The sequence below is a fragment of the Callithrix jacchus genome, chromosome 15 (assembly GCF_049354715.1).
Source record: "Callithrix jacchus isolate 240 chromosome 15, calJac240_pri, whole genome shotgun sequence".
Classification (NCBI taxonomy): Eukaryota; Metazoa; Chordata; class Mammalia; order Primates; family Cebidae; genus Callithrix; species Callithrix jacchus.
Window position 1 is genome coordinate 72,823,670 of NC_133516.1, and position 22,974 is coordinate 72,846,643.

Below are 22,974 nucleotides of genomic sequence, written 5' to 3' on the forward strand. Positions count from 1 at the left end.
CTTCTGCCTCAGCCTCCCGAATAGCTGGGATTAAAGGCACCTGCCATCATGCCTGGCTAATTTCTGAATTTTAGTAGAGACAGGGTTTCACCATGTTGACCACGCTGGTCTTGAAATTCTGGCCTCAGGTGATCCACCCACCTCGGCTCTCCAGAGTGCTAGTATTACAAATGTGAGTCACCACGCCAGGCCAGGATTTGCTTCTAACATCACATTTATATGAATGAAAAGGAAACATGCCCCTGCAGGCATTATATTCTTTCCTGTTAAAATGAGAAGACCTCAGCAAAATAATTAGCAACCATGAGAAACAGTGGGGAGATGATAATGAAAAACAAAGGGAATTTCATTTTTCTCATTAAACTGGAAGCAAATATGACAAAATAGTCATACCAGTAAGTCATCTTATTTTTAAAAATCTCTTAACAAAACAACCAAATCCCACACAAAGGGAGGCCACAGTGAAAGAAGCCCCCGCCTTCACAGCGCAGGGTTACAGACTGTATACGGGCTAACCCCGCCTCTCAACAGGAAGGGAGGGCATTCAAAAGAGGAATTTAGAGAAAAGGAGGGGAGGGCAGCCTCGGGCAGGGGCGGGGCGGGAGCCCCACCTTGGTCCCCACCCTTCCCGAAACCAGCGAAAAGGCCTGTGGCGTGGTACTGTTGTCTTCCATTAACAGTTACACGGCCCAGGCTTTTCGTTGATTGGTGGAAATTCCGATCTTCGGATCCCTGATTTGCATAGAGACTAGGGCCTGCACCCCCCAACCAGCTTCTCGATCACAATCGACTGCATGAGCTGCGCCAGGGGCGTTCTGGGCTCAGCGCTGCCCTGTCTTCCTGGTCTTCTCTGGGAAGCTGCTTCCAGCTGCCTAGGACAGCTTTTGTGAATGCCTCTCTTCTGGGTGCTGGAAAGCCGACTGGCGCAGAGGCTGCTAGAGACTGGTCTTTTCCTCCCCACCTTACTACCTGGGAAGACCACCTTCCACCTTGTCTTCCCCAGGGTTTATAGGAAAGAAGCCTAGCCTAACACCCCCATCTACCAAAGGAGCCCTCTCCATTGGTCACAGCCCTTCCAAGCATACACGTGCAAGTAGTTAATTGCAAGGTGTGGTGTCTGGTTAATTAGTACCTGTCAGTTCCTTGCACAGGGCTGGGCAAAGTAAGTGTGCAAATTCACTGGACATGTATTTGCACGTCCACTAATATTGGGAGAAAATAATAGTGAAAAAGTGGTCTCTGCTTTCATGGAACTAATGATCTGGGTGGGGAGATACACAACAGATAAAGGCCCCAAAATAAATATCTAATTTATAAAGTGATTCATTGCTAGGATGGAAAGGCAAGGAAAACTGGCAGAAAAAATCATAGGAGCTCTGGCCCAGGCTGGGGCAGGTGTTCAGCCCCAAAACCGCCTTAGTTCCAGGCCCTCGGAATGAAGCCCCCAAGCCCATGTCATCTTCCGTGCCCTGCTCTTACTAGAAGCCAAGAGTCTTTCCAGAGGCTTCTCACCTAGATCTGATGCTCCCTGCGGTAAGGACAGGTTCTGCTATGGCAAGCACTCAACTCAGTTTGGTTTTAAGCCAAAGGATTCAGACAACTTCCATGTATCAAGATTGAAAGAAAAAGAGACTAAATAAGGAGCCTGCCACCAAGACTTTTTGTAGTTGTTTCCTCAGAAAGCCCCATGCCCCATTTGTGACAAAATCCATTCCTGAGGACATAGTCTAGAAGAAAATCAAGTAAGATCCAGAAATTTCCCCACCAGCATCATTTTCCAAAATGTAGGCAGAAGTTCATCAAATATAATTTATTCAGGGAAAAAAAAATACATTTTAAGAACTTACTCAAGACAGAAAGAGCCCGGTGGCTGAGCAGAAAACAGCTTACTATGAGGAATACCAGGTCAGGGCAGAGACTTCCCAGCTGGGTAAGGCATGGTTTAGGGGAAGACTCCACCAGCCCTGCCAGGAAAGAACAGCAGGCACAGTGCCCCTATGGGGCCTACACGGCTGGTGACAGAAGCATGAAACCTCTTCCAAAGCTGCCCACCAGTCCCACTAGGGGCTCCTACTCATGGCAAGGAAGCCGACTTCCCCACGAGCCCACAACTGTCAACTAACACTAAGCTACCTCCTCCCAAAGTAAACACACACACGTACAATTTAAGAACCTATTATCAGAACAGCAGTACAGCAGACCCTGGTCTTGGTCTCTGAAAGTCCTGTGTTACTGGCTGTAAGGACGCTTGGCCACAGGTTCCTCCTTTTCTCGCTTCAGCCATTGCTCTAGGAGTCCTGCAGTGCCTCTCTTGGTGGGGAGTGAACTCTTCTGCAGGAACTGGCTGGACCACTGGGGAACGTGTGACTCTTCCTTTTGGGGTGTTTTGGAGTCTTCCTTTTTGGGTGACTTTGTGGCCAGCCACTGCAACATCCTCTGGCTACTGCCACTTGCCTTGAGCTCCTAGGAGAAGGAGGAAAAAGCTCAAACCATTCAGCTCAAGTTTTTGGGAAAAGGTGAAGTCCAAGGGAAGAAACAGGGGAAGAGCCATTAGGTACTGACCCAGGCTTAGAAAATGTTATTAAGGGCCAGCTGGGGCCCACCAGTCAAGAGTGGCAAGAGAGGAGTGTGTTCTAAAGGGCAGGAAAGTAGCTCTTAGAGAAGGTTTCACAGAGGAGTGTGTGGGACCAGACAGAGAAAACAGCTGAAAGGCATTCCAAATGTGCAGAGAATGAAGCATTCTCTGGGAATAGAATGTAATTCAGCATGACCCAGGGGGAATGTTGGAAAATCAGACTGGAGCAATATGGAATAACTTCCAACAGCCACTGTGATAAGGCTAAATTGTTTCCTCTTTGTGCAGACAATCTGGACAATCTCTTGACTGTCACTATTCCCTTCTGCTTCCTATATATCACACCCCAACCCTGAACTGAAAGGTTCTGAATTAGCACAATGCCACCTCTCCAGAATGTGACATCTTTTGTAGTAAACACCATGGCAGGGCTAGGTGGAATGGTGCATGCCTGTAATCCAGTACTTTGGGAGGCTGAGGTGGGAGGACTGCTTGAGCCCAGGAGTTTGAGACCAGCCTAGGAAACATAGGAAGACCCTATCTCTATTAACAAAAAAAAAAAACAATGAGCAGGACATGGTGGTACACACTTGTCCCAGATACCTGGGAGGCTGAGGTGTAAGGATCATTTGAGCCCAGGAGTTTGAGGCTACAGTGAACTATGATCGTGCCACTGCAGTCTAGCCTGCGCGACAGAGCATGACCCCATCTCTTTAAAAAAAAGAAAAAAGACCATGGTAGAAATGCGGCAGTGTCTAGTCCAAAATGAATATAGGTTGAGCATCCTAACTCTGAAAATCCAAGATCTAAAATGCTCCAAAATCCTAAACTTTTTGAATGCTTACATGATTCTGATAGGAAATGCTAATTTGGGATATTTAGCTAGGAGGTATATAATGCAAATCTTCCAAAATTTGAAAAAATCCAAAATCTAAAACACTTCTGGTCCCAAGCATTTTGGATAAGGAATATTCAACTGTATATATAATTAGTTTATCTAATTTTCTACATTAGAGTTATCTAATTTTTAAAAAGTGCCACCATTGCAGGAGTTTATCAGAATCAAGACAAAAGAAAAAAAGATGACACTGTGGGTATGGAAAAAACTTTAAGAGACGGGGGCAGCTGTTCTTGCAATCATCCTTAACACAGCATTCTAAAATGTCTATTCTTGGAACATTCTAAGTATGTCCCACTTCAAGTTCCTCTATGCCACCTAACAACAATCACTACTCCTAAATCCTTACCCTCAAATGTCAGTAGGGGCCAGCTTTGTGCTCTGGAACTTCTCTTCCCACTGAAGCCTTCTGCTTGTTTGCCTTCCCTCCCTAAAATACACCCTCTGAATCTTTGCTAATTCTAAGTTAAGGTTTATGGTAGGAATGCTCTCAAATCCTCCTGAAGGAAACTAAGAACTGGACCTCCTCCAACTTGTAGTTGGGAAAGCAAAGATACAGAAAAGAGACACCAAAAATCATAGTTGGGGATGGAGCCACAATATGGTCAAGGGCTCCTTTGTCTTTCTCACAATGACTGTCTAGGTTAGGAGTCCTCAAACTTGGTTTATCAGCCTCACCAAAGAAGCCCAAGGCTTTTTCCCCCCTTTTTGTGGAGAATGGGGTCTCACTATATTGCCCAGGCAGGTCTGAACTCTTGGGGTAAAGCTACCCTCCCACCTCTGCCTTCTAAGTGCTGGGATTACAGGCATGAGCCACTGCACCCACCTGAAGCTTCTTAATTATACAGAAGCCGAAGTCTAGCTCTAAATGTTGATTCAGAATGTCTGCATAGGGTCCAGCATTTACATTTTGAAAGAGTTCTTCTCCTGGGGACTCTGAGTCACAGCCAGGTTTGAGAATTGCTGCTCTATACTACCTTGCTGTGTACAAGGAGTATGAGAGCTTTTGATGGTCCAAATTAAAGGGAAGATCATAAAAGGCCATATCCTAAAAGAAAGGGCATGCTGACAGAAGACAGAAAGCTCAAAAAGGACTGTACCAGTCATAGGCCCCTACCTTTTTGACCACCAAGTTAACAGGAGCCAGACACTCAGGAGAGTTGTTTCGCGAGTTGTTCACCACAGAAGAGACTGGATGGAAGGTGACGTTCTCTGTTGGGTGGATTAATTTCAGAGCTTCCTGAGTTGAGACTTCACCAAAGTCAAGCCATTTAGAAACTGCCTCCTCCCCATCTAATATGGCAGGCATCCTGGCCAGGGAAGTCAAGACAATGGTTGGGAGAGGGAGTGTGAGAATAAGTAGAGAAGGGAGAGAGACTTGAGTCAGCTGATAGCTGAAATATCATAAGGGGAGCTTGCCCTACCTCTGCACCTCATATGCTAATTGCTGCCACGTGCTCCCTGAGCACAGGCTGACAGGACACCAGATTCAATACCTGAAAAGCCATGTTATAAAGTTTCATGGCAAAGACAGTGAAGAGAGTACTATGACTGGTCTAGAGTACTCCAGTGTACTCAGTACTCAGGAAAACTCCAAAAAATTCACTTCAGGGAGTACTCAGCTCTGGCAGTAATTATAAAGGTACAATACAAGTAAAGTCAGTTCTGCCAATGCTTGTGTTTAAAATGCAAATCTGTTCCAATGCAACTGATATATTAGAGAGAAATTGGAGCACAATGCAAATTTTGTGTTTGCTTTGCACAATTTCATCTGTGAGAAACACAAAGTGAACACAGAAAATTGCGCCCAGCTGAACTGTGCCTTGTAGAAATACACAAAATACACACATCTCAAACACTGACCACTACTTTTGGCTCACTGCATACTATTTTACAAAATTGTTTTTTACTATTCTTTTGCCTTTCTGAACTTTTCTCTCTATATAAAAAGACACTCATTTAACATCTCAAACATGCCTAAGCTTCCTGGTTCAAAACATAGTAGGCAGTGCATGTGAATGGAGAAATTTTAAATAAGGATCCTGAAAGAAAAATGAGAACATGTGATTATTTCCTGAGCAAGGGATATCAAGGGGGCCACATCAGTGATAATGCTACAAAAAAAAAGAAAGAAACGTCCATGGCTGGAAAAACTTCAAGAAGTACTCTGAAGTCAACACTAACCAGGCCTAAAGGAGTAAAAGCAATGGAGAGATTCTTTAGCATACGACAGAATGCCAAAAAAAAAAAACAGTGAAACCTTTCTCACAAAAAGAAAGCACTTATTTATACATAAATATGTACCTTTATTTGATCTCTGCTCAGTAACTGAAAAAAATATATAAAAATAAGCACCTAATTAGCCGGGTATGGTGGCGTATGCCTGTAATCCCAGCTACTTAGGAGGCTGAGGCAGGAGAACCACTTGAACTCAGGAAGCGGCGGGTTGTGTAAGCTGAGATCAGGCTACTGCACCCCGGCCTGGGCAACAAGAGTGGGACTTTGTCTCAAAAAAAAAAAAAAAAAAAAAAAAAAAAAGCACTTATAGGGTCCACATAAAATATATAAATAAGGCCTATATGTAAATAAGGCCTTAAATACCACAAATGGCTCCTTTTAGTGCTAGTAGTGGTTAGTTTAGTGGTTTCGAACATGGCTACAATTTTCAAAGCTTTCTGCTATTGGGAGAACCATATGTACAGATGAAAATACCGCTAAGGAATTTCTAACAGTGATACAGAAGTTAATTGGAGGAGAAGGCTATACATTGAATCAAATATTCAATTCTGATTAAATAGTACCTATTATAAATGCATGCCTCAAAGGAAATACATATAAAGGAAGAAAAATGTGCCCCAGGATTTAAGACTGCAAAAGATAAAAAAAACTTTACATGGGTCAGGCAAAGTGGCTCATGCTTGTAATCCCAGCACTTTGGGAGGCTGAGGTGAGTGGATCACGAGGTTAAGATATCGAGACCATCCTGGCCAACATGGTGAAACTCTGTCTCTACTAAAAAATATAAAAATTAGCTGGGTATTGTGGCAGGCACCTGTAGTCCCAGCTACTCGGGAGGCTGAGGCAGGAGAACTGCTTGAACCCAGGAGGCAGAGGTTGCAATGAGCTGAGATCAGGCCACTGCACTTCAGCCTGGTAACAGAGGGAGTCTCCGTCTCATTTAAAAAAAAAAATTTTACATAACCTTCCTTCTACAACTTCACAATAACATAAGATGCAATTCTTCCAACACTCACTTCCACAACCAAACTTGAGGTCTTTTCGAGGTAAAGTGCTGTATTTATTGCAGTATTTACTTATTTATTTATTAACCACCTAAGATGAATAAAACACTGCTACTGTTTTATTGGGTTTCCATTATTTTTTTAATGTGTCACTGACAAAATTTTAAGTGTTGTCTCCTTAACCCCACTATTCCCCAAAGTTATGTGTTTTTTATTCTATCCTTTTGCATAGTACAGTAATTTTTAGGAATGCATGTCACATTAGAGTCAAACTCATTGTAACTTTACCTTGTAAAAGACTTGGTTTCCTACTCTCTAAAGCTACCTAAAAGCAGAAGACAAATTCTCCTTTGGATCCTTTTGGATTCAGGGGTAAGAAGTGTGACTTGCCTGGGGTGGATGTCACTCAAGCCTTTGCAGGAATCCACTGTGATGATGGTATAGGAATACAAGACATCTCCTCCCTCTGGGGGCTCCCAGCAGTCAAAGATCCCAGCCATTGTCAGCAGCCTCCAGTTGTCCCAGACTTTCTCCCAGTTCTCAGGACTATCTGCAACACCAATGCTACCTGACTGGAAGCAAAATATATGGGCAGATTAGATGCATTCAACAGCCTTCTTCTAAATGCAGGTTGGGTACCACTTCAGACTCAAGAGCATGGAAATCATTTTAAAAGTAACTCAGCCCATGTCTTATTAACCCCTCTTGATTCACTGTCACCAAAGGAAAGAAGGTTGGTGGCAAATGCCAACTGAAGCTATAGTTTCATGGCTCCTTAATACTTTCAGAATTTAACACCTTCACTGGACATTTAGGCCTTCCATGAAATGGCCCACCATTGTAGTTATCACTCACATTGTTAATTAGAACCCAAACCAGCTCTTAGTAAATGAAACTCTCATGCAATTTCATGCACCTGTGTCTTGCTGAAGCAATCTTCCTCTGCCCAAAATGTCCCTCCCACTCTTTCTTAAATTGAATTATATGTCATGCCAATTCCTGCTTACCATTCAAAATTCAGTTCAAGGGCTAAAATATAGAAAGCTGGAAAAAGACATCACTTCTAATAGAAAGAAAAAAGCTGGATAATAGGCAAAATCATAACTTTTCTTAACTTTATCAGGTGAGGTCATAGGGCAATCAATTTCCCTGAAATTTAAGAAAAGACAGGGTCCCCCAAGGGGAGATGGGACACAAGTACTGGCTTATTGGCAGCAACAGGAGGAAGACACAAGCCTTCATACAACCAGGTAAGAATTCAGATAACATTATCAATCACATTTCCACAAGCAGAGTATGGGCTAGCAGAAGAGTACAGAATCCCTGGGAGCTGCAAACCTCAGGAGTCTGCACCAGCTCATAGGCTCTTCTCCTTGGACCTTGACAGTGCAACAGTGAGGAGTGCAACTGGGGACAGGGCAGGAGCCTGGAGGAAGCCATCTTCACTGTTGCATACCTTGAAGGCAAGCTCCTCTGCCTTACCTAAATCACTTTTCCCCTAAGGAGCAAAAGTCTTAAGCTGCCAGGGAAAGGGTAATAATCCCTTTCATGCCTAAAATACAGGTGAAGACCCACAGAGGCTGGGGAAGGAGAAAAAGCAAAAGCCCCCTACCCCCTGGGGAAGACTGAGCCAGAGAGCCAGGTCTGCCTAAGACAGACTGAACCAAGAACTGCCTCCATCCCTGTTTTAGATGACAAACATTAAGTGACAAGCAGAAGCAGTCTACTTCTGGAGGAGGAAAAAGGGCACAGAAAGACCCTGTCTAAGGAACAGGCTCACAGGAAAATCCAACACAAGAGAGCAGGGCTGCTGAGAAAACCCTCTGGAAAGTAAATTATTACCCTAAACACTGGGTAACACCAGAGCACTTGAAAGCCTGTGGCCAAGAAAGGCACTGTAATGACAACAAAGCACACACCCAGTTCAATTCCTGACAAGACTGACTTAACCTCATACATTAATGGCCTAATAGAAAAATTTCCAGACATAGATATTATTAATCTCAGTCTCTGTCCTACATATCATCTCTGGCAACAATAAAAAATTACAAGACACACGAAAAATGCTAAAACAATCAACCACCAAGAGGTATAAAAATTAATAGAATCAGACTCAAGAGATTACATTTCCCAGATGCTGAAATTATCAGAGAACTTAAAGTAAGTATAATTAATATGTCAAATGCTCTTGTGGAAAAGGTGGACAACATACATAAACAGATAAGGAATTTTAGCAGAGATACAGAAACTGTAAGAAAGACTCACTGAACTTAAAGATAGGTCAACAACGGCCAACAGGTGCAGTGGCTTATGCCTGTAATCCCAGAACTCTGGGAGGCTAAGGCAGGCAGATCGCTTGAGGTAAGGAGTTCGAGACCCACCTGGCCAACATGGTAAAATCCTGTCTCTACTAAAAATACAAAAAAAAAGAAAACTGGCCAGGCATGGTGGCTCACACCTGTTATCAGAGTACTTTGGGAGGCCGAGGCAGGCAGATCACGAGGTCAGGAGATCAAGACCATCCTGGCTAACATGGTGAAATGTGTCTCTACTAAAAATACAAATATTAGCTGGGTGTGGTTTTGAGTGCCTGTAATCCCAGCTACTCGGGAGGCTGGGGCAGGAGAATAGCTTGAAATAGGGAGTTGGAGGCTGCAGTGAGCTGAGATCATGCCACTGGATTCCAGCCTGGTGAAAAAGCAAGATTCCATCTCGGGAAAAAAAAAAAAAAAAAAAAATTAGCTGGGCATGGTGGTGCATGCCTGTAGTCCCAGCTACTTGGAAGGCTGAGGCAGGAGAATTATTTGAACCTGGGAAGCAGGGGTTGCAGTGAGCCAAGACTGCACTACTGTACTCCAGCTTAGGTGACAGAGTAAGACTCCATCTCAAAAAAAAAAAAAAAAAATAGGTAAATGAAAATTATCCAAACTGAAACAGAGAAAAAAGAAAGAAAGATAGAGTGAATATCCAAGAACAGTGGGACAATTAAATCGTAACACATGTGTCATTGGAATCCCAGAAAGAGAAAATGGGGTAGAAGAAATATTTGAAGAGAAAAAACCCAAGAAATTTCCATAAATTATGAAAGATATCAAACTGCAGATCCAAGCAGCTAAGAGAATAGGCCAAAACACATACACGCAATGTATTTAAGCAGCTGCCCTAAGAGAAAATCTTAAAGGCAAGGGTGGAGAGAAGTAGACAAGGCGGTGAGAGAAGTACACATTTATGCATTACATGCAAAAGAAAAAAAGACAGTTACACGCGACTTCTCAAAAGAAATTATGGGAGCCAGAGACAGTGAAGTGCATTTTTTTAAAGTATTGAAAGAAAATAAAACACCACTCACCCAGAATCTTATACATTTTGAAAATACCTCTCAAAAACAAAGACAGTGGTTGCCAGGGGTTAAAGGCAGGGAGGTATGGAAAGTGACTACTAATGGGTATAATTTTATTTGGGGTTGGAATTAGATAGTGATGATGGCTGCACAACATTTTGTAGGGTTTTCTTTTTTCTTTTTTGAGACAGGGTCTTGCTCTGTCACCCAGGCTGCAGTGCAGTGGTATGATCTTGGCTCACTGCAACCTTGACCTCCTGGGCTCAAGTGATCCTTCCACCTCAGCCTCCCAGGTAGCTGGGACCACAGGTGCAAGCTACCATGCATGGCTCATTTTATAGGTGTGACCCACTATGCCTGGCTAAGGTTTTGGATACATTAAAAACCACTGTACATTTTTAAAGGGTGGATTTTATTATATGTGAATTATATCTCAATAAAAGACATCATGTTTTTTTAAATGAACTTTTTCAGACAAAAAGAAAATCATTCATTACCAGCAGACCCACATTACGAGAAAAATTAAAGTACTTCAGGCGGAAGGACTATAATACCAGACAGAAAACTGGATCTGTACAAGTTAAGTGAAGATTCATGGAAATGGCTAAAATAAAGATACATGTACAAAGACTTTGCTTATTTTTTACCACTCTAAAATATAATTAACCAGCCACAATAAAACAATAGCAATGTATTCTAAGTTTATAGCATATGTAAAAATAAAATGCATAATAGTAGCTTAAAAGGAGGAACTTAGAGAATACTGTTATAAGGTCTTTTCAATAGTAGTGTAGTACATAAAGACAGAACATTATTAATTTAAGATGTATACTGTAAGCTATAGGGCAACTACTAAAAACATTTTTTAAAGAAGTAAAAACAATAAGCCAATAATGGAGATGAAATGCAATCATAAAAGATTATTCCCCAACAGAAAGATTAGGAAAAAAGAAACAAAGAGTTAATGGAACAAATAGAAAACCAGCAAAACAATGGATTTTAACCCAATCACATCAATAATTACATTAAATTAAATGTTTTAAACACAAATTAAAAGAATGATTGTCAGACTGAATCAAAAAGGAAGACTCAACTATCTGTAGTATAAAAATTCAGTTCAAGGCCAGGTGCAGTCACTCATGCCTATAATCCTAGCACTTGTGGGGCCAAGGTGGATAGATCACCTGAGATCAGGAGTTCAACACCAGCCTGGCCAACATGGTGAAACCCTGTCTCTACTAAAAATGCAAATATTAGCTGGGCATGATGGCACACACCTGTAATCCCAGCTATATGGGAGGCCAAGGCAGGAGAATCACTTGAACCCTGGAGGTGGAGGTTGCAGTGAGCCAAGACCCCACCATTGCACTCCAGCCTGGGCAATAAGAGTGAAACTCCATCTTAAAGAAAAAACAACAATGTATATTAAGCCAATACACATTAAGTTCCTAGACAGAGTAACTGACTTATACTAAGTGCTTAATATGTGCTGTTATAACTGGTACATCCAGCTGGGCGTGGTGGCTCAGGCCTGTAATCCCAGCCCCTTGGGAGGTCAAGGCGGGTGGATCACAGGGACAGGAGTTTGAGACCAGCCTGGCCAACATGGTGAAACCCCATCTCTACTAAATACAAAAATTAGCCAGGCATGGTGGCAGGTGTCTGTAGTTCCAGCTGCTCAGGAGGCTGAGGCAGGAGAATCACTTGAACCCAGGAGGAGGAGGTTGCAGTGAGCTGAGATTGTGCCACTGCACTCCAGCCTGGGTGACAGGGTAACACTCCATCTCAATAATAGTAATAATTATTATTATTATTATTTATAGATGTTTTTATAAATTAACCTTGTCTTGAACCAAATCATTTGTTCAAGATTGGCTAGAAAGGAGATTTTCTTTTTAATTTTTATTTTATTTCAATAGGTTTTTGGGGAACAGGTGGTGTCTGGTTACATGAATAAATTATTTAATGGTGATTTCTGAGATTTTGATGCACCCATCACTGATAGGGGATTTTCTGAGGGTGAAGCAAACTCTCTTGACTACTGAAATTGTGCCCCAAAAAGTTACAAAAAAAAGAAAAATGACTAAATTCTTGGGCTTACAGGATAGCACATAAGAAAAGAAACAACTTGCTGAAACAGTAAAACTCCCTCCGCCTATAAGATAACAAAACTGGCTGAATTGGTTGGAACCTATGTATAACTGACTAGAGTATATGCAGAACAAGTTTGCTTATATCACAGCCTGAATTTCCACCATGCTTCATACTAACTCCCCCTGAATTTACACGTGAGACCTATATGGAGGCAGGAAGAGATAACTACATATACCTGAAGACTTTCCAGACCTCCCCTTTCCTTCCACCAATCACCTACTAATCCCAGAATCCATTTCCTAAATCTTTTTTTAAATAAAAGTACTGCCTTAAAGCAAGCTAGGGAAACAGAGCTGGACTCCTGCATTCTTGCTAGTCAACTTGCAATAAAAAGCTTTCCTCTGTCACCCAGGCTGGAGTGCAGTGGTGCAATCTCGGCTCACTGCAACCTCCACCCCTTCAGCCTCAAGCTATCCTCCCACTTCAACCTGCCAAGTAGCTGGGACCAGCTACTCAGTGTTATGGTATTAGCTTTCAGCACATTGGGTAGCAAGCCCCTTTTACTTGGTAACACTATTTCCAGTTCCCAAAATGAGATGACAGCTGAAAAAACAATTCCGTTTTAACAAGCAAACTGCAGTAAGAACTCAGGTACTTTAGCTGTCAGACTAAATCATCTAAAAATAAAATATGATGTTGGTATGTCTGATTTGTTTTCAATCTCCTGAGAATATTTTAACATTAACAGTTCAAATTATGTCTTATGTGAAAGGGTTTTTGTTTTGTTTTTGAGATGGGGTCTCACTCTGTCACTCAGGCTGGGGTACAGTGATCTCAGCTCACTGCAACCTCCACCTCCCGGGCTCAAACCGTCTTCCCACCTTAGCCTGGGACCATGCACAGCTAATTTTTTATATTTCTGGTAAAGATGGGTTTTTGCTATGTTGCCCAAATTGGTCTGGAACTCCTGAGCTCAAGCAATCCACCTGCTTTGGCCTCTCACAGTGCTGAATTACAGGTGTGAGCCACCATGCCTGGCCTGAGCACCCAGCCACAATGAAAGTTTTATGAGGGAAATGTTAAACATAGAGCTATGATGTGACCTAGAAATTCAACTCCTAGGCCTCTAACCAAGAGAGATGAAAATATAATCTATGCAAAAACTTGTACCTGAATGTTCATAGCAGCATTATTCATAATAACCAAAAAGTGGAAACAATCCAAGTGTCTATCAATTGATGAATGAATTAACGAAATGTGGTCTACCCATACAAAAAAGAAATAAAAGTGCTGATCCATGCCAAACATGGATGAATCTTGAAAACATTATGCTAAGTCAAAGAAGCCAGTCACAAAAGATCATATATTCTATGATTCCATTTTTATGAAATGTCCAAAATAGGCAAATCCATAGAGATGGAAAGTAGATTGGTGTTTGCCAGAGGCTGAGCATAGTGGAGAATGAAGAGTGATTGCTAATGGATATGGAGCTTCCATGTAGAGTGACAAAAATATTCTGAAATTAGACAGAAGTAATGATTGCATACTCTGAATATACTAAAACATTCCTGAACTGCACATTTTAAAAAGGTAAATTTTATGGTGAATTATCCCTCAATAAGCTATTACTTTATTTTTTTTTGAGACGAAATCTTGCTCTGTCATCCAGGTTAGAGTGCAGTGGTATGATCATAGCTCACTGCAGCCTCAATCTCATGTACTCAAGCAATCCTCCCACCTCAGCTTTCTGACTAGCGGGGACTACAGGCAAACACCACCATGCCCAGCTAGTTTTTGTCTTATTTGTAGAGTGGGGTTTTGCCATGTTGCCCAGGCTGGTCTCAAACTCCTGGCCTCAAGCAATCTTCCCGTCTTGGGCGTCCAAAGTGCTGGGATCACAGGTGTGAGCCACTGTGCTGGGCCGAAGCTATTATTTTTAAATAAATAAATAAAACTACAAGGGAAGAAGAAAAGATGTCCTTTGGATTGTTTCCCTGTACCTTTCCAAATATATATTGTGAATGCTGATAACGATACCTTCTCTGTCTTGATTTGAGGAAAATAGATGAAGTATGGCTGCCTCTGGCTTGTTACTTGACATCGCTGCCACTCATAGAATCCATCTGCTAAAACGACACAGCGTCTTCCCTTTCCCAGAGGCACCTGAGGGAAAATGTGAACAAGATAAGGTCTTAGTGATACAATCATGTTTCACAGGCTGCCATTACTTGAAACTTGAGTTAAAATCTGAGGTCTGGGCCAAGTGTTGTGGCTCATGCCTGTAATCCCAGCACTTTGGGAGGCCAAGGTGGGAGGATCACTTGAGGTCAGGAGTTCCAGGCCAGCCTGGCCAATATGGTGAAACCCCACCTCTACTAAAAATACAAAAATTAGCTGGGCATAGTGGTATACACCTGTAGTCCCAGCTACTTGAGAGGCTGAAGAAAAACAATCACTTGAACTTGGCAGGCAGAGGTTGCAGTGAGCCAAGATCATGACACTGCACTGCAGCCTGGGTTAAAGAATGAGACTCCATCTTAAAATAAATAAATCACAAACAAACAAATAAAATCTGAAGTCTGCCAATGTGTGATCTTAAAAGTTAATTTCTCTGTACATCTCCTTTCTTATATATATAAAAAGTCACAACTCACACAGATGTTGAAAAGATTAAATAATGTACATAAAAGCAACCACCTCTTTTCTAACAAATAGGTACTTGTGATAGCTAGTCTTCAAAGGTGGCTCCCCAGTGAAGCATGCTTCCCAGTATTCACACCCCATGTAGACCCCTCCCATGCTGAATTTGGGCTGATTCTGTGTAACCAAAAGAACGCAACAAAAGTAGGCTGGGCATGGTGGCTCACACCTGTAATCCCAGCACTTTGGGAGGCCCAGGAAGGAGGATCACTTGAGCCCAGGAGTTTGAGACCAGCCTGAGCAACATAGCCAGACCTTGCGTCTATTAAAAAAAAAAAAAAAATTAAATAACAAAAAAAAATACAGTATAAGTAATGCTGTATGACTGCCAAGATTAAGTGATGCTGTAAGACCAAGCTTTGTATCATCTATCCTGCTGTTGGATCATGCACTCTAGGGTAAATGAGTCACCATGACAGAAGCCTGGCTATCCTGACATCCTCCAGCTAGGCAAGTGGAAAGCCTTCTAGTTGTTCTAATCATCCCAGCTGAAGTGTCAGATATGAGTGAAGAAGTCATCTTGGACATCAAGCCTCAACTGTCACGTTATTACAACATGAAAACCTCTAAGTGAAAACTGCCTAGATGAGCCCAGTCAACTCAGAGAATATGAGAGTTAATGTTTATAATTTTGTTTCACACTACTAAGTTAAGTGTAATTTGTTATGTGGTAACAAAATAGCATTCCACATTAACAACTGGGAACATTCTTTTTTATCTTATTTATTTATTTTTGGTTGTCCTCTGTAGGCCAGGATGGAAACACCCTTTGGAACTTTATTTTATTTCTCAGGTATACAAGGCATTAATAGCTACCAGCCACCTACCTTAAATGATCGTTTCTCCATTATGGTATCACTACGACAGTTGGTAGTATTGAACTGCAGCTTGGAAGGATCACTTTCTTTGAACCAAGAAGGGACCAAGCCCCAGCGCATGGGAGCAATGATACGCTCAGAGGAGTCTGCATCCTGCCATGGAAAGAAGATCTAGTGAGGAGATCAAAATGAAATTCTAACCTAATTTAATATATGTATTTATTACACTATTTAGTAGTATTGAAATATAAAGAATTCAAGATTATTTTTAAAAAGGGTAACTACTTGAAAACAATTTAAAAAAATTTTTTTGAGATAAGGTCTGGCTCTGTCATCCAGGCTGGAGTACAGTGGTGTAATCTTGGCTCACTGCAACCTCCACCTCCTGGGCTCAAGCCATCCTTCCACCTCAGCCTCCCAAATAGCTGGGACTACAGACACATGCCACCCCACCCAGCTAATTTTTGTATTGTTTATAGAGACGGGGTTTCACTATGTTGCCCAGGCGGGTCTTGAACTCCTGGGCTCAAGTGATTTGACCACCTCAGCCTCCCAAAGTGTTGTGATTATGGGTGTGAGCCACCACACCCAGCCAAAAACAATTTAATGATTTATCATGATGTAGGTAACTTTAGTTCTTTAGCAGTCATATTTACCAGAATGTAAGACATTCTGCTTGATAAGGTAGAGAGATGCAAAGAAGACAAACTTTGCTCTGTTGCCCAGGCTGGGTGCAGTGGCACAACCATAGCTCACTGCAACCTTGAACTCCTGGGCTCACATGATCCTACCGCTTCAGCCTCCCAAGTAGCTGGGACTACATATACACACCACCATGCCCAGCTAATTTGTTAATTTTCTGTAGAGATGAGGTCTTATTGTTTTGCTCAGGCTGGTCTTGAACTCTTATACTCAAGTGATTTTCCTGCCTCCGTCTCTCAAAGCACTGGAGGATGCTATTTTTAGGAAAACCTATATACAAGATTGGCCCTCAATTAACATCTTGGAACTAGATTTTGAGAGTGTTCCCACCTTTCCCAAACTTATAAGGGTGAATTATTTTGCCTAGTCTCTATAAACAATAAAGTTTATGCCAAACACCTGTTTTCCTTCTGGGAGTCTGAAATTTTGGTACCTACTAGGCAGAGTGCCTACATAATCAGCCTCCAATAAAGATCTTGGACCCTGAGTCTCTAATGGGTTTCTCTGGGCATAAATATTGTACATACTAGCCTGGGCAACATGGCAAACTCCTGTTTCTACCAAAACAAAAACAAACAAAAAATTATCCAGGTGTGATGGCATGCACCTGTAGTTCCAGCTACTTGGAAGGCAGAGGTAGGAGGACCACTCGAGCCTGGGAAGTCGAGGCTGCTAGTGAGCTGTGATTGAGCCATTGCACTCCAGCCTGGATGATAGAGTGAGACCTTCTCTCAAAAGCAAAACAAACAAAAACACTGTAGATACATTACTACATTTTTTCATTGCTGAAGAAAGTAACATGCTTAGAGTATCCTCCCATAGGAAGGAGAACATAAGGAAACCTGTGCATGATTTTTTCCAGATTTCTACTAGTATCTTTTTCCTTTGCTGATTCTGTTGTATCCTTTCACTAATAAACCTTAGACACAATATGCCTTATGTGTTTCGCCCCTAATGAATCTCTAAATATGGGGGCAGTCTTGGGGACTCCCAATGCATGGTTGTCAAACTTTTTTTGAATAATGGGCCCCTTGATAATTTAATGAAATCTATAGATAAAGAAGCACATATACATTATTATGCATGGCATGGCATAGTACAGTCTGGGTTGGAAGACACCAGTGAGCAGAGAGTGCATTTTGGGGGGTTACTACAATGGTTCAGGGGTCTGGTAATGGCAGTGAGATTAACAGTGACATCTAAAAGATTTTTAAAAAATGAAATTGTAGTATAAATGGATTTGGATGAAACAAAGTGGGGATGATTAAGTTTTCAAGACTAGAAGAGTGAAATAATGATGGTACTACTGAACAGAAAAGAAAAAAAGCTTATGAAAGGTTTCATGAAAATCATGTGTTGAACTTCTGCTACTAGTGAGAAGTCTGTGACAGTTTTCAAACCATGGTTGCACAATCTGACTCTCCTCCCACTGAGAGTTGGGAATCTATGTTCATTCCCCCTTGAATCTGGACGGGCTTGTAACCCGCTTCCCCTTGAATCTGGATGGGCTTGTAACCAACACGTGGCACAAGTGATACGGTATGACTTATCTCATAGTTCTGAAAGCTGGGATTAAGCTCAAGAGTTTTGAGACCAGCTTGAGCCACATAGAGAGAACTTCCCCCTTAAACCGCCAAAAGGCAAAGCCTGTGATCCCAGCTGCTGGGAAGACTGAGGCAACAGGATCGCTTGAGCCCAGAAGGTTAAGGTTACAGTGAGCCATGATTGGCCCACTGCACTCCATCCAGCCCGGGTAACCCAGCAAGACCCTGTGTCCAAAAAAAAAAAGTCATCTAAGCAGAAGGACCCCTAGTCCAATGCATAAATAAGAATAAGAGACAACGTTACACAATGGTCAACTAAATGATCTCTCATCAGAAACTTGCAACACAATACTGAAAAATCTGTGGTTCTCACTACAGGACAACTCTGACACACCCCTCCCTATCATCCAGAGTCTTCTGGCAATTAGCTGGAGATACCTTCCATTCTGATCTGGGGGATGCTACTGACATCTAGCCGGTAAAGGACATTGCTAAACACTCTACAATGCCCAGAATAGCTTCCTACAACAAAAAATTATCCTGGCCAAAATTGTCAATGGTGTCAAGGTTGAGAACTCTGCTCTCACAAATTCCGCTGATCATCTTTGAAAGTACGCACTTGACAACTGTAAACCAAACCCAAATGTGAGAATGATCATAGAAAGTAGTTGAGAAGCCAAAATACTAAAAACATTGCTCAATATTAGTCATCTTTCCTCTACCCTTTTGGACTTCTGAACAGAACAGCTGGTAGCACTGAAGTGGGTAAATGAAAGAGGAAGTAATTTGCAAATCTGTGGTTTCAAATGAAAATGTTGCAATCTATATACATATGCAGGCCGTTGATGATTTGAATGAACTACTAAAATGGTTCTAATTTTCCTTTATAAGTTTGAGAAAATAAGATACCAAATATTATCAAAATTAAGAAACCCTAGCAATCTTAACAAGACTTGTTAGAGATGTGGAATCAAATACTACATCAGCAAATTCATACCACTGACTCAAATGAGGGCTATATTTGCTAGGGGCTCCATCTTCCCCATTCCTGGTTCCAGCATGCATCCACTAGAGTGGGGACAGTGGTCTGGATCTCAGTTCTAGCTCTGTCTCTCACTGATTAGTAACCTAGGACAAGTCATAACCTTTCTATACTTCTATCTTTACATCTGTTAAACAAATTTTTCTTCCAGCTAACTTTCTATAATTCTAAGGAGGTCATATAAATGACTAAGGCTCATTTTTTGTTTGTTAAAAACAGGGTCTCATTTGCTCAGGCTGGTGTCTTGAAATCCTGGTCTCAAGCAATCCTCCTGCCTCAGCCTCCCCAAAGTGCTAGGATTACAGGCCTAAGCCACCAGGTCTGGCCAGGCTCATACACTTAATCCTGCTCTCTATTCTCACTCTCAATGATGCCTTCCTTTGAAGTATGTTTTATGTTCTCTTTTCCCCTTCAAGGTTCACCAGGATATTTTGGTTCCTCTCTCACTTAAAATAAAAAGTTTTAATAGGGAAGTATGCATCCTCTAAAAATGACTCAAAATAAATATTTCATATAAATGGCTTCATTCAACCAAAAAGATTGATGTTATTTGCTTTTTTTTTTGAGACTGAGTCTTGCTCTGTCGCCCAGGCTGGAGTGCAGTGGCGCATTCTCGACTCACTGCAACCTCCACCTCCCAGGTTCAAGTGATTCTCCTGCCTCAGCCTCCTGAGTAGCTGGGACTACAGGAGCATGCCATCATGCCTGGGTAAATTTTTCTGTTTTTTTCAATAGAAACAAGGTTTCACCATGTTGGCCAGGCTGATCTCGAACTCCTGACTTCAAGTGATCCATACTCCTAGGCCTCCCAAAATGTTGGGGTTACAGGCATGAGCCACTGCACCCAGCTGTTATATGTTATCTTTATTTATTTATTAGACAGAGTCTCACACTGTTGCCCAGGCCGGAGTGCAGTGGCGTGATCTTGGCTCACCACAACCTTTGCCTCCTAGGTTCAAGTGACTCTTCTGCCTCAGCCTCCCAAGTAGCTGGGATTACAGGCACCCACACCACAGCTGGCTAATTTTTGTATTTCTAGTAAAGACAGGGTTTCACCATGTTGGCCAGGCTGGTCTCGAACTCCTGACCTCAGGTGATCCACCTGCCTCAGCCTCCCAAAGTGTTGGGATTACAGGCACGAGCCACCGGGCCCAGCTTGTTACCTTTATTTCAAAATAATATGATTCCCTATAACGCAGAAATTAGTCCTTTTTGACTATCATATTATCACAAAACTTCTAAAGCGTATTTACCATGTCGGGGACGGTGGCTCACACCTGTAATCCCAACACTTTGGGAGGCTGAGGCAGGCAGATCATCTGAGGTTGGGAGTTTGAGATCACCCTGACCAAAATGGAGAAACCCCGTCTCTACTAAAAACATAAAAAAATTAGCCGGGCATGGTGGCGCATGCCTGTAATCCCAGTTACTCAGTAACTGGGTTGAGGCAGAATTGCCTGAACCCGGGAGGTAGAGGTTGTGCTGAGCTGAGATAGTGCCATTGCACCTCCAGCCTGAGCAACAAGAGCCAAACTCTGTCTCAAAAAAAAAAAAAAAAAAGAGTAAGTACCAGAGGTATAATCAACTTTATAAAGTGATTTCAGCATTATGGATCAAATAGAGTAAAAATTCAGGAAGGAAACAATCATGATTTTTAAAAACATGTCAAGGTCATTTAAAATATTTAAGACATGGAGAAACTATTACTTTCTAGAACAGAGCATTTTATTACACACACACACTTTCAGGAGATAAGGCAAAGAACTAAGATATGAACGTAATTGACTGGTAATTCCAACCCTACACTATAAACACAATGACTGCAATTGAACCTCAGATAACCAAACTAAATACATGTTTCTAGCTTTAGTAAAAGACAAACATAAATAAGACTGAAAACACAAGCAGAAAGGATAAAACTTTTCAATGTTCAAAAAACATCAGAAGTGTTTTAAATTAACTGATCTTAAGCTTGTCCTAGGCCTACAAAGTCTGATTCTGCTGGCTTGGTAAGGGGTATGAAGATATTAATTTTTTAAATTTATTTTTTAGGTGGGGTCTTGATCTGTCACCCAAGTGGGAGTGCAAGTAATACAACCATGGCTCACTGAAGCTACAACCTCCCCAGCTCAGGTGATCTTCCCTCCTCATTTTTAAATTTTTTGTAGAGATGGGGGTCTCACTATGTTGCCCAGGCTGGTCTCAAACTTCTTGGCTCAAGTGATCCTCCCACCTCAGCTTCCCAAAGTGCTAGGGTTACAGGCATGAGCCTGGGCAACTGGCCTTAATTTTTTTTTTTAAAGATACTCCAATGACCCTGATGATCAGTGAGGTATGAAAGCTGCTATTTTAAAACACAAAGCTCATAAATATTTGGCATATATTAAGGCTAGTATGCCTTGTATAGAAAAGGCATTTAAATTAAACCTGAAAAACGCTGAAAAATACATCTTTATCGGTGTTAGAAGACACTGATAAAACTTATTCCATGAGGCCGAGAGGGATTCTCAACTGGAAGTCAGAATGTATCAGTAAAGGCTGGTTTTTAATGTCATCCCAAGAGACTGAGCAGAGATCAAACCAAAGAGGAGATGATGACCACCACGGGGCTGGGCGAAGGGCTAGCATGGTGCAAAGCTGGTTACCTTCACCAAGTGCAGTCGAGACAGAAGCACTGGGCTGTTGGACTGAGGACTCTTGTTGTAAGAGGGGCAGTACTTATCAGGGTCCCTCCATTCTGGCACCCGCTGCTGGCCCTGCCGATCCTGGTAAGCACAAGCTCTCGTGAGAACATCTATAGGTAAGTGACAGGATGTTCGTCCACACATTCTTCAACACCGCCCCTCGAAACCTTTTAATCACAAAACGTAAGGAAAAGGATTACGTATCTCAAATATGAGGTATTATTCCTTGAACGGCCTTCTCTTTCCGTTCCCAACCAACGCGCCCTGCCACTCCGTGACCACCGTCTAAAGTCTTCCCCAGAAGTCCCACAAGGACAAGGATGTGCCTGTTTGCTTCGCTCCCTGGGCCCACTACCCAGCTCCGTGCAGGGCACGGAGGCAAGTCCCGGGAGGAGCTCCGAAACAGCCTGCCTGAGCGCGGCAAGAGCCGCCGCGGACGGGGCTTCACGGTTCAGCCAAGCAGGGCAAGCGCAGCTAGCAGGGGTCGCCTCGTCCGGTGACTCGGTGCCCCCAACTCCCTGTCCTTCCATCTCATCCCCACTGGGGTCAGCGCCCCACGCCTGCCAGCACCCGCTCACCTCGAGGGCGGCCACTGGACAGCCCCTAAGCGGCCCGCAGAATCCCCGCCTCCCGCCCGCGCGTCCGCAGCGCCGCCGGGCCTAACCTGTGAACCTGCCGGCCGCCGACCCGGCTCCGGACTCTGCTCCCCGGAGCGGGGGCCGGTTCTCCGGGAGCAGGTGTCTCCCAACTGCCGGCCGTGACCCCTCGCCCCTCCCCGCGTCGCCTCCCCTCCGCTCCCGCCCTCAGACTCTGCCGCCCTGCGTCGCCTCACTTCAGCCCAGGCCGCCCTCTCAGCATCCCCTAGTGTCTGCTCGTGCCTCCGCGCCCTTCGGTCCGCCGGCGTCGCTTCACCTCCCCTCCGCTCCCCAACACCCCGGCCGCTGGTGTCGCTGCCTCTCCCCTTACCTCGCCTCAGCCTCTCCAGTCGCCTTCCTCCGCTCCCCTGCACCTCCCCTCGGCTCCCCTTAGGCCGCCCCTCACGTCACCCCGCCTCTGCCCGCACTCCTGACGCTAGGCCCCGCCCCCAGGGGCCCGTGGTTCCCGCCGCGCTCTTGGGTCCCGGATGCTGCGTCTTCTCCCCTCAGGTTTGGGATGAATCTTCTCACATTTTCCCGGGAGATGGTGACTGCCTTGGAGGACGCTTCGATCTCAAGCTTCTGGGGGCTCCACTTTCCTCCATATTGGCCGGTTCCCCGGCAGGGTTAACCTTCCTCCCCGCCCCCAGCGCGAGCCGCAGGGCCGGCGGGGAGGGTTCCCGCTGCGCGCTGACTCCAG

At 43.3% G+C, this 22,974-nt stretch overlaps 1 protein-coding gene across 2 annotated transcripts; it reads right to left on the minus strand.

The window, feature by feature from the left end:
- Window positions 1-1,795: 1,795 nt before the first annotated feature.
- Window positions 1,796-22,678, minus strand: HMCES (5-hydroxymethylcytosine binding, ES cell specific). 2 transcript variants are annotated; one of them, XM_008982227.5, is made up of 7 exons: window positions 22,606-22,678; window positions 21,601-21,806; window positions 15,677-15,820; window positions 14,187-14,312; window positions 7,106-7,287; window positions 4,591-4,783; window positions 1,796-2,463 (listed from the first exon to the last, which is right to left on the minus strand). In XM_008982227.5, exons 2-7 carry the CDS (start codon window positions 21,781-21,783, stop codon window positions 2,230-2,232), a joined length of 1,062 nt encoding a protein of 353 aa, XP_008980475.1. In that variant the 5' UTR covers window positions 21,784-21,806; window positions 22,606-22,678; the 3' UTR covers window positions 1,796-2,229. The 2 variants fall into 2 exon arrangements, with proteins under 2 accessions (XP_008980475.1, XP_054101964.1); XM_054245989.2 differs by having other exon boundaries at window positions 22,472-22,678.
- Between the last annotated feature and the right edge of the window lie 296 nt (window positions 22,679-22,974).

What these genes read in the sequence shown, in the direction of transcription:
- HMCES (XM_008982227.5), bottom strand. Translation starts at nt 21,783, where the DNA reads ATGTGTGGACGAACATCCTGTCACTTACCTATAGATGTTCTCACGAGA. An exon ending in TGGAGAAACGATCATTTAAG is followed by an intron (nt 14,313 to 15,676) that starts GTAGGTGGCTGG and finishes ATTTTCCCTCAG; the next exon opens with GTGCCTCTGGGAAAGGGAAG. An exon ending in TTAACTTGGTGGTCAAAAAG is followed by an intron (nt 2,464 to 4,590) that starts GTAGGGGCCTAT and finishes TCCTTCTCCTAG; the next exon opens with GAGCTCAAGGCAAGTGGCAG.